Raw genomic sequence first — 12,700 nt, 5'->3', positions numbered from 1 at the left:
GAAGAGAATAAAACTGATTGAAATGTGGTTTTCTGTAAACTATGTAAAAAGAATGTTTATATTGCAAATATGAGTGTATCAGCATTACAGAGTCATATGAAATCAGAAAAACATGTACAGATGGTTGAATTATTATACTCACTAAGTCAGTAGGGGATTATTTCAAAATTCCCAATGCATCCACAGTAAAGGAAAACGCTGTTGCAAGTTCATTTGAAAATTGCATTCATAGTGGCCTGAGTCTACCGTTTGTGAGGTGTCGAGAAAAAAAACTGAGTACTTTATCGACTCATGTTCTTGCTGAATCCACACTCAAGGCACCGATTTTATGGAAACTTAATGTTGTAATGAAACATGTCATTCAACTCTTGTAAAGACAACAATGAACTTTGTGCTGTGTGTTTTGATGGCAGTGTTAATAAAGTTCTCCCACGAGATCAACTGGATATTATCATCAGATTCTGGTATGTAAGCTCTCAGGTAGTGTAGGTAGTGTGCACAAGGTATATTGGTTTACAGTTTTTTGGATGTGCTAGAGCCGATGATGTAAGGAATGCTTTAGAAAAAGGAATGGAAGAGGTAAACTCTATGAATATTGTGCAGATTGGAATGGATGGACCTAATGTGAATTTAAAAGCTTACAAGGATTATATTTGCCAAAGGAAAGACCAATATCCGTACTATCCACTGCTAATTGATGTTGGTACATGTAGTGTGCACACTGTACATAAAGCTTTTCAGGTTGCAGTGGAGGAAACAGGTTGGGATATTGCTAGTAATTTGCGATGTTTGTGGCAAATATTCAAAGATTTGCCCACAAGAAGAAGTGACTTTTTACAGAATAATGAAAAAACTCAGTTCTTTCCATTAAAGTTTTGTTCAACTAGGTGGGTGGAGGATGTTGTTGTTTCAGACCGGGCTATTGCTATTTGGCCACAAGTATCAGCATTTGTCAACTCTTACAAAGGTAAACCTAAATATGCTCTGTGTACCAAGTCTTTTCAGTGTTCAGAAGGCTACTAAAGATCCACTGATGGTTGCCAAATTGTCTTTCTTTTCCTTTATTGGAAGTCAGATACAACCATACCTCAAGTGCTACCAGATTGATTCTCCCATGATTCCTTTCCAAGCTTCTGACAAATAGAATTGTTGTATGGACTAATGTCATTATTCATAAAGAAGGAAGTTTCGGTTAAGGCAAACAATGATGTAGATTTATGTGCACTTGATCCCAATAACAAGGATAACACAATATTTACGAAGAGTATTGAAATTGGTTTTGCAACAAGAAAACAACTGAATATTTGGGTTACAGAAAAAGTCACAGACAAGGATGTTTTAGTGTTCAAATCTGAATGTCTACAGTTATTGAAAGTATTGGTTTAGAGAATTCAAGATAAAAATGCATTGAAATATCCTGTAGTGAGATTTCCTAGGTGTCTTGACCCTAGAACTGTACTACGCAACGAGACTGAAACAATTGAAACATTTAAAAAGTTTCTTCAGCTGATATTGAAAATAGAAAACTGATCAGTACAGGTGTGTGTGATGCAACTTTACTACAGTTCAAGTTGTTCCTCAGAGAAGTGTCACCAGATCCTTCACAGTTTACAAACTTTGATAGAAATACTCAAAGGTTAGATTTTTTTATTTTAATATTTCCTTAAACAACAAACAGTAGGCCTATGCAGATTTGTGGAAAGTAGTTACTTATTTTGACTCTGCCTCATGCCCAAGCATCTGTAGAACGTGGTTTCTCTGTCAACAGAGAAATGCTTTTGGAAAATTTAACAGGAAAAACTCTAGTAGCCATGAGGATTGTGTACAATGAATTTAAAGATAAAGCAGTAAGTGATGTTGTCTTCAGTAAAGAACTGGCAAATGCTAGATCATCAAGAATGCGCTATCAGCACTTCTTGGATGAACAGAAGAAACAAACATCTAGAGAGGAAAGTAGTAGAAAGAGGTCACAACTGTTAGAAACTGTCCAAGAATTGAAGAAGATGAAGCTGCAGAGGAAAAATCAATTGATTCAATGAATAAAGAAGCAGATTCAATAGCATTATTAGACGGTGTTGCACCATGGTGGTAAGAAGATGATTTAATTAGGACATAGTAGCGAAGTCGGCTGACACACGTTGCATGAGAGTCGTGTGCTGAAACTCGCTGTTAGGCATGGGCATCACTTGCCCGGTGGGGGGTTGTTGGTTGTTGGGCATTGCCCAGCCCTGTGAGTTCCTAGAAGCACTGGCACAAGGGGGAACAGATGCTGGTGAAGTGCCTGACAAATACCCCTTGTGTTCCGGCACAATGAAGGGCTGACCGTAGCAGAACTGCGAGATGGGACCCGTACGAAAGGGCACGGCACCTGTGGGGAATATCACCCCAGAGACGTGCACAAAGGCACAAGTAATTTGAAAAGGTTTGCTGCCCCTGCATGAGACCGCTAGCAGCCGGCCAGGAGGGTAGTGTATGCAGAAGATACTGTAGGGAGAAAAATTTTAAATCCAAGTCTCTGAAATCACGTCTTTAACCTAAGAATAATAAGTGAGACTAAATGATGGCGAAAATTTGCTAATGTGGCACACCACTCATGGGCACTGCAATTGAATACACATAATATTTCAAAACAATATGAAGATTCTGATGTGTAAACCTTGAAATGAAGTTTAACTAGGGAATAGATTTCCTGAGAAACATATAAAAACTGTGATGCATCTTGAAACGTTTCTTATAATTTATAAATAACAATAAACACTGTTGAACTAAAAAAAAAAATGCTATAAAGTACACTTGTAAATGCTGTTTTATATCAACTCTAGGTATAATCTGTATGCATCAACATAGCATTGTCTGTCTGGTGTTCCCAGTTAGTGGTTGCAAGCGGTTGTGTGTGAAGTGTGTCATTGTGACAGTAATGTGGTGTGTTGACAGGACTTGCTGTTCCAGTCGGATTGTGTGTCGCTACATTGCACTCTGAACGAGCACAACCATCACCTTATCAATGAGTTCACCATCAAGCAGATGAGGCCAGGTGAGTTCACTTATCTCACTCACGTTAGTGGTTTTCTGGGGGCAAAGACCATTTTGTTTATTATTCATATAGAAATTAAATATCGCCTAAATATTTTGCTATATCAAGAAAACTCCATGGATTCAACTCGTGGGTGCTTTAGTGCAGGCCTGTCACTAAGATCTGTTTACAAATCTTGTTCATAGCATTTAAAAGTCCTTTAAAATCCACTAATATTTGACATTTATATTCACCAGGTTTTGAGGTAATTTAACTGTACAAAGTAAAATAAGGTTGAATGTTGACAGTACAGGCATATTGAAATTAAGATAAATTAATGAAATAAATTTTCTCCTGTGCATGCTTCAGTAATACCATGATTTTTTTTTGCTGAAAGGGTGTTACGTGGTTTCTTTTACTTGAAAGTTTCTTGATTTCCATTTTCTGAACAAAAGCAAATACAGCAAATTCTCTCTAGTACGTCCCTCTTGTTAACGTACAATCCAGTATAACGTATAAAGCTGCCGGTTCCTTGAAACGCCATGCAAATTAATAGGCATCATAAATATATAACGTACGTTTTTCAAAGCCCTGGACTGTAATTTCTTGTTAATACGTATCGTTTTGCCGATGTTTATACACAAAATATTAAACATATTCTCATTTCATTCACAATTCTATAGCTTTGTTTAACGACAGGTCTTGTGGAAATTGTTTACAGACGTTTTCTTTATTTCGTTGAGTAAAATGGCAGTTGCAGTGCTGGTAACCGTGCGGATAGAAATTTCATTCATATAAAAAAATGCCAGTTTTTTTTGTGATTGGTGTAGCAACATAACATTTTTGCGGAATAACCAAGATTTATAAATAAAAAACGCTTAACTTTCAATTAAGAAAAAAAGATTTGATTATAATATTTATCCTACAAAATGCGTATTTACGCGTTTGAATTTGTAGCAATGGATATTGGCCGATGGCAGCCATATCTGGCTAGGTACATAAAACGTGGATTATACGATGTTCAACGACTACTAATGCGTTTTTTGTTACCGTTTGCAAACATCATTTCAGATTGACATTTTTTGGCAATCGTACACAAATGTAATACATATACAACATTTATTTAACAGATCTAGTGGCACACAGTTTCCGACGCTAGTGAACATTTTGTGACGTTTCGTGAAGCTTGTTTAATGGCGACGTGACGAAGTGGATAACTAGTTTATATTTTTACATTTAGTTTATTACGGCAGCATATGTAGCTAGGCCTACCCGTAGAAGTTATGAGTACCCAAAAGCGTGTGGGTATCAGCATTGCAAAAAGTTATGAAAGAAATTTCTCAAAGGAAAGTTCAAACAAACATTCTTGACTATATGAAAAAACTGTAGGTACTGTATGTTGTACAGTTGATTAATTTATAATTGGGTTTGAATATGTCCCGCTATTAAGGAAAAAGTACACACAAAATGCAAATTCTGCCAATTATTTCTCATGGACTGGTAATGTTCCATTGCATGTCAGTGCATTTGGCATGTCTAATTCAACTGTAACAAAAGGTCGTGCAGGATTTCAATTTTTTTTTGGATTGTGCTGTTTAGTCTTGAAATTTAACTTTTTTTTATTTTATGTCATTAGTTCACTACTAGAAATTATTATAATAATGTAGTAATTAGGCCTACAATAAAAAAGCCATCAGGTTGTTGAAATTGGCATGAAGTGACAAATTGTAACATTTCTTCTGGATGAACCCAATATAAAGTACACCTCCATTAAGTATTGTGTAATTTTCTGGTCTCCTCAAGTACTTAATAAAGGGAATTTACTGTAGTAACAATAATAATACGTAAATTACAATTTCAACAAAAGTGACAATTTTTTAATGTAGCTTACCTTACTCAACCAACCTTTTACTTAGTTACTATTTTAGTTATTTCCCAGAAGCAGTGACTCAAAAACTCTAAAATTTTCTCGGGTGAAAATCACTTGTAACAATTCAAGCCTTCAGCGAACAAATTGGCAATGTTTCTACATGCAAATGCATTTAAATAATTTCTTACTTGGTTCAATAAGCTGTAACTTTTAAAATTTACCACAATTAGGTACATAATCCTTTATAAAACATTTATTTAATTTAAATTAATCTTAAATGCCACCTAACAAACTATTACAAGGATATGAGCTGTGAACAGTTTATAGGCCTATAATATAGATGCTCTGAATCTAAAAAATAAGTCCTTACTTCTCAAGTTGTTGATTTTTTCTTCAAAATTTTAAATATCCACTTTGTATCTGATTATTAGATGCTGTGACTACAAATTTCAGGGTGGCACCTAACCAGGAATATCTGGAATCCTTGAATGACCTCATTTACAGGCAGAAGAGTGGCCCCTGCATAAGGGTCTCGGCACCATGTATCTGTCTTAAGGGGGCGGTTCGGAGGCTAAAAATCGCTACACTTCCAAATCGTGTTAATTTTGGTAAAATGTGAATAAAACCTTCGAAATAAACTATCCGACCACTTCGCCCGGTTTGTATAAGTACATGCGTAGCTGGAAACAACGGTCATTCGAGTCAGGCTCTTCAAACGGGGAGGGTGTGTTTCTCCTCCCTCCTGGCCGGCTTTAGACACGCGAAGACGGTTGGCTCCCCCCCTCCCCGAGGGATGTGTGGGTTTCACCCGCGCAGGCGAGCGAAGTTCGACGGCCCGCCGGGAAATACCTTCGCGCGCACTTTAGATATTAACACATTACCGTGCTGTACATAATATTCTATGTTAACTATGGTTCAAGATAAAACTATAATATACATTAAAAATATTTTTTTTTATTATTTTCACTAACATTTCAAACGTAAATCATAATCTCATAATTAAAAATTTTCTCACGGTTACTCAATTTATAAAGACATGAAGTTATGAGACGTAATTTATACCTGATACTTAAAGAGTCAAGTAAATAGGAATAATAATGGCAGAACCAATTTATAAATAGTGATTAGCACAAATGTAAAATAAAATCTTCACTGAGTAACTTAAATACAATTATTACAATAGTGAATTGTCTAATTAGAGGTGTTACTATTAAATATCATAGCAGACATTTTACACTAATTAATACTTAAATCATTGAAAATTTTAATTATCTTAATCAAAATCCACAAAGAAAGATGTATGTGAAATATATAATTTCTTTATTATTTGCATATGACACAACATTTAAATTTTTTTAACATCTTAAAACATGTATTGTTTTGTGTTTAAATTCTGCACCATCAATCGAGTAATTTAAAGATGCATTTATTACATTTCATAAATCCCTTATAACCAGTAGCGGATACAGAAATTTATTTCAAGAGAGGATCTGAAGAATATTAATAAAATAATAAGAATATATATATATTTTTTAAAGTTACATGCGTGAAGAAAAATAAGTTAGGACAGTTGCATTATCATTCTCAACGTGCATCACTGCCCTTGTGGTTTGCGATTCCAAGTGCTGTAACAGCTCACATCTGAGTCGCCCAAAATAACATACTGCCTTCGCCCAGTTATCGCATATTTTTCTTCATTATTTCAAAGAATCTGCCTAAGCCACTGTTTATAACCTTACAGAGTAGGCATACACGTGAATCCAGTGGGGAGTGCTGCACATTCTCGGATCAAACCCAATTAACAAATAACCATTTCTATTATTACAATTATACTTTATTGAACACTTAAGCGAAAACCTTCTGGCAATTAACATTAACTAAATCATTTATTGTATAATTTCTGCCAGCCTTGAAGTAGTCAAAACTAAATTTCGTTATGATTTCGCTATTTTTTTTTAATACTGTGGTCTTACAGCCTATTAATTTTAAGGTAGATTTTGAAGAAAATAATGCTTATTGCAGCAGTTCAATATGTTGCAAATTCCAGAAAATATTTATGTTTGTTTTAGTTATATTTATAGTTATGTAAATACAATAACCATCATAAGTTTGTATGATTTACTTACAGATATATAATTATGCAAAATTTTGTCTGGAACAGTTTTTGATAGGACCAGCCCTTATTTCGAGGGGTGACCAAAATAGGAGTTGAGGGACAGAAATATTCATAACTCCCTTAGTAAGCACAATATCATATCCGTTCAAAGTTATTGTAAACTTTCTAATAACTATCTAAAACTTTTACTTGAAACTATTTTTGATAAGACCAAAACGTACTGCAAGAGATGACCAAAATGTTTTAAATGTCTTCATGGCCTTTAGTTCCAACATACAGAAATACAAATAAAATTCAAATTAAATCTGATCTTCTCGGCCGAGCGGAAAGGAATATTTATGAGATCGGTTTATATTCCCACTAGAACAATCAGTACCTGCCCTCCTGATGGCCAAGATGTGTAAAAATGGAGAATGCCGTAGATTCTTCGACATTGATGTTACATGTTCACACGCGCGATTTTTCCAAGGTCACGAAACAAGTTTTTGCTATGTAGACGTACAGTAATTGCTGTCTTCATAGTCACAATGTTATATATATATATACACAGTAGAACCCTGTTATAATGTTTATCAAGGGAGCACAAGAAAAAAACATTATAAGCAGGAAATCTCAATTTAGCACTTAACAATGTTCGAGCTTTGTACCAATGGACTCACCAAGCTATGTAAACAACTTTAATGTTAAAACCAAAGATAGTATACTTCATACATGAATTTTCTGAAACAAGCCAACAATTTTTCAACTTCGTCTTGTTCCCTGGTTAAATTTTGTTTGTCTTTAAAGATACACTGCCAAATTTTTCATTTTTTGTAAAATTGTCTCACGATTCATGATGACAACATTAAGAGTGAGAACATCTACTCCTTCGCCACCTGAAAATGTTTAATTTTGGGATTCCTACGTATGAATGAAAAAATATATATATATTTGTAAGCAAAAGAAAACACTTATAGTTATGCCCTCGCTCAATGGTTGGCAACTTAAATATTGTAGGACTATGTACGTGCATCTGAATACCCACTGGAATGGCAAAGAAGAGAAGCGTTGACTAAGGGTGCCAACTGACACGTAACTATGAACATTGTGTACCTTCAGTATATTGCATAAAATTGTATTTTAACAAACTTCATGTATTGTATGGCAGTGATTGTAAACATAAACATACATAAAGGAAACTTTTGGAATAATTTGGTCTTAAAACATTTTTTCCCCATTTATTGAATGTTAGAAAGCAAACATTATAAGCAGGAAATTACACTATTTATCAACGTTATATGCAGGAAATAAATACATTGTCCTTATGGGGGAAATATTGGGACTTTAAAAATATGACATTATAAGCAGGAAAACATTATATGCAGGAACATTATAACAGGGTTCTACTGTACTACATTACGTGATGCACAAACAAATATTTACGTGTTTATTTGGTGCCTGTATGTCTCTTTATATGTGGATTTTATGGTGAAACTACAAAAATTTATACTTTTTGTGTATTTTGTCGTGAAATGTAAAATTTATTTCCATAAGCCTTGTAAATAAGTGATCAACCACAGGACACTAAAAAATATAAAACACGTTAAAATTAAACATATTTATCTATAAAACATGATGAAGGTGAAACATAATTTTAAATTCTTTGCCAAATTGAAGCAACTAATAAATTTTGTGTTATAGGCAGTAACAAGGTTTATGATTTGGAAGCTTGAATTTGTAACTTATTATTTTACGATGTACAGTTAGTAGCTAAAATTAACTGTAACCATTCGGCCAGTTTACAGATAAATTATTTTATTATTTTATTAATATTTTTAATTATTTATATTTTGTGGGTATATAAGGGGTGAGATGTGCAAATAGGCAAGGAAGCAAAAGCAACAATCACACATACTTTCATATTCAACCTGATTATTCTTTACTATGAATTATATAAGGGCCTTCTTATAAATATTATTTTGATTTTATTCTTTTTTACACTAATAATTATTACAAGAGAAAGATATTTCAGTTTAATTTCCCTACTGTTTAACATTATATGTTTCTCTTAGCACACACTTCCTTGTAGTTGCTACAACCAGGACAAGGAAGCTTCGAAATAGAAGGTTTGCGAGTCTAACTTTCTTTATTCTATGGTCTAGCCGTCGCCATTCAAGTATGTTGTCGTCTTTACACGTGGTGTTCTGCCAATCCCTTGGTATCCACGTGGAAGACAAGAAGATTAGAGGCTACCACGTTGATTAGTTGGCCTATTCTTCAATAATTACTTTCGATATATTTTCTGACCGTTTCTCGTCAGAACTAAGGGGTTCTACGACCGTGTATGAGATACCAGGTCAATGCTTCGGTGCGTCGGTTGATGATGCATTTCTTCATTCAGATGCCAGACGTCATTACCTTGGTGATAAGTTTTCAATTATACAGACTTTACAGGCTCCCATAGATCGCTGATATATTCTACCAGTCCAGCATCTACAGCAGTAGTTGTAGTACTTCTTTTCATCATTGACGGTGATCCCGTTCCAGCAACGACTATCTGGGGGTCCTGAATTCTACGAGATACATCATCTCTGCCCTTTTCCTGAGCACATGTTGGCATTATCCAAAGTGTGAAACAATTTTTATGTGTATATTCCAGAAGTCTTATCCTTAAAAATGAACAATTTGTAATACTCAGCGATACCATGAGTATATAAAAATGTAGGTTATAAAATAAACATTTAAAAAGTTATAGAGCCATTCCACCTCAATTCAGGCAGTTAGCAAGATAATGTGTCAGGTCACCATCTCAGATTTGCTTTAAAAAATTACAGCAGTTACAACCAGTGCAGACAAGAAGTATGCCAAAAGGATTTTGTCCCAAAATATTTTTTCCCCATGTTATAGCCTTTTGAAGTTGGTTCAAAATCAAAAAAAGGTGGAAAAAGGGGTGTTTTTTAAATGAGCGGCATTTCAAAACTATTTTACTGATTTTGTTGATTTTTTTTTTATTTTGTACTTATTATAGTGAACTACAGAGTGGAATAGTTCCAATGAGCCCAACGACAATATCTTTAAGGGGGGGAAACTAAAAAATTTGGCAAAAAATTTAGAATTTTTTGGATTTTCAAAAAAAAATTTTTATGTGGAATAATCAATTTTCATAAAAAGTAATTCTGGTAATATGTAGACCTATTACAGTAGTTTTACAGGAAAAATTGTTTTTAATTCTATGATGCATGGAATTATTAAAATTTAACTTTAAAATTTTCAAAATTTGACAAAAGTGCCATTTTTGATTGAAAATTACTAAAAAACCCCATATTTTAAAAATCTGAAAATTTGTAACTTTGTAGTCCTCACCTTTATTAATAGCATGCACTTTGTTGGATAGTGTGTTTTTGCCTGTAAACATTTCTAGAATTTTTTGAAAATGTAATGTCATTACCTTTTGTATGTTGTGCATGCTCAATTAATAAATGTTTTGTTGGTATCTAAATAGTATGTGATAATTTGTAACTGGTTTTGTATGAGGGGAAACCTTGAGAAATATGAAGGGGGAGTCCCTATCTGAATATTCCCAGGCGCTTGCTGTAAGGGGAATCCCTGGTAGCTTGAGGGAAATCCCTGGTGACCATAGGGGGAATCAACTACAAGACTACAAGGGAATTCCCAAACTTTTGCTGTTACAGTTGTGTTGTGTGTTAATGGGTGATGTTCAGCTAGTGAACTAAATCATGTCTGGCTTTCATAGTACGGAGAGAATTAAATGTGTGGACTACATTAAAAGGCACAAAAAAAGTGTGTATAAAAGTAAATGTGTGAGGATGTGTAAGGTGAATGATTTAGCAGATGATATTCCAAAGTTTGTGGGTGTATCTGTTTCAGTAAATAAAAATGATATTTTGTGTAGCAACTGTGTTACTTTTTATAAAAAGGAATTTCTGGAACTTGCTGAAGATGCAGAAGAAACATCCACATCAGAGAATTTTATTCCGGAGGATGAACTAGTAAGTGTTTTAAATAGCAGTCTCATTAAAACATTAAATGTAGAAGTATCACCATTGAAATCCCCTTCAGAGGTGAGATTGGATAGGAGAGAAGGTTATGCGAGGAAAAAGAAGATAAAATTAGTTGATGAGTTAAAAACTTCTGCTGTGAACAAATTACAAGACATATATCACGTGCATCTTTTAAGTGAGTCTGATGATGAAATGCCTGTGTGTGTCAATTGTAGTCTATGGTTTTCGAATATTGACTCAGCTCTTCATACTTGTAACTACAATGGAAAAGTACAGCTACTAACATTGGTACCACAAACAATTAGTAAAACTGTATTGAAGGAAAAATTACCTTCAGTGTCAAAGTACCTCATTGATAAATGTCGCACAGTTATAAAAAATAAGGGAATTTATGCTCAACCTGACCCCTATAGTGGACATCCTTTACCTACACAGGTACAAGATCTAGCATTATCATATTACCTAGAAGATAGTAAAGACTGTTCAAGGGAAAGTCCAAACAAAAAAGATGTTATTTGCATTAAGGATGGTAATGGCCAGAAAGTAAAAAAGGTTAAAAGATTCATGACAAGGTCCATCAAAGAGGCATACAAAGCATTCAAAAAAGATAATCCTCTTATAGAAATTAGTCTTTCAAAGTTTTATGCCTTACGACCAAGATGGGTGAAAATTCAGCCAGAACATACTGTGTGTTCTTGTATTTACTGCAGTAACATGCAACTTATCTGTGTAGCTCTTCGAAATGTAACAAATAACCAAATTGATGAAGACTATCTTCTACTGAAGTGTTTGTGTGACGAAACAAGGAATGAAGATTGCTGGCTCGAGGAGTGTGGTGACTGTCCTGGCACAGAAACATTAACTGTTGAAAACTTTGGCTTGGATGAAGGACAAGAAGTTACATTTGCGATTTGGGAACATGGTGACCTCATAAAAAAACTGTATCTGTAAATAATTTTCTGGAACATGTAAGGCATTGGGTTAAAAAAGCTATTCCTCACAGTTACATTAGGAAAATACAAAGGGAAGGAATAGCTGAAGCAAGAAGTTCTGTCCAACAAAATAATGCTCTTGTTTTACATTTTGATTTTGCTGAGAACTGGTCAGTTGAATTGCCTGATGAAATCCAAACTTACCACTGGCAAACTGATCAGCTTTCACTGTTTACCTGTGTTGCATACTTTGGTGCGGAAATAAGAAGTTTTGTTATAGTATCTGATGATATAGCTCACGACTCTGCTCACGTTCTCTGTGCTTTAGAGGTTATAAAACTGGAAATTTCAAAATTTTGTCAGTTAGAACTTTTGAGTTCAATAGTGTACATTACAGATGGGGCAGCTGGACATTTCAAAAATAGGTTTTAGCTGTATGAACTATGTAAAAATACTCAAACTGTTGAAAAAAAATGGATTTTTTCTGCTACAGGGCATGGCAAAAGTGCATGTAATGAAATAGGTGGTTTGTGTAAACACTTTGCAACTAAGTTCAATCTTCGGGCAGAGTGTGTTAATGCCATTAGAGATTCTGCTTCATTTGTTGCTAAAGTAGGTAACCTTGTACCAAAGATAACTCTATTGGCTCTTGAAAGTTAAACAATTCAAACGTATAGGTCATCTAAGGAAAAAGAATGGGCTACTGTAAAACCAGTTGTTGGAATACAATCTAAACATTACTGGCTGATTAAAAATGAGACATACATG

At 34.4% G+C, this 12,700-nt stretch overlaps 1 protein-coding gene across 1 annotated transcript in view; it reads left to right on the top strand.

The window, feature by feature from the left end:
• The window catches only part of LOC134531232 (C-terminal-binding protein), a 445,126-nt gene that overhangs the window by 375,343 nt on the left and 57,083 nt on the right, over positions 1–12,700 (top strand). Inside the window, exon 7 of the mRNA XM_063366907.1 lies at positions 2,935–3,034. Coding sequence (XP_063222977.1) covers positions 2,935–3,034 — 100 coding nt within the window. The remainder of the gene's footprint in view (positions 1–2,934; positions 3,035–12,700) is intronic.

The sequence above is a fragment of the Bacillus rossius genome, chromosome 3 (assembly GCF_032445375.1).
Source record: "Bacillus rossius redtenbacheri isolate Brsri chromosome 3, Brsri_v3, whole genome shotgun sequence".
In the NCBI taxonomy this organism is placed as follows: Eukaryota; Metazoa; Arthropoda; class Insecta; order Phasmatodea; family Bacillidae; genus Bacillus; species Bacillus rossius.
This window is presented reverse-complemented; position numbering and strand designations above follow the sequence as displayed.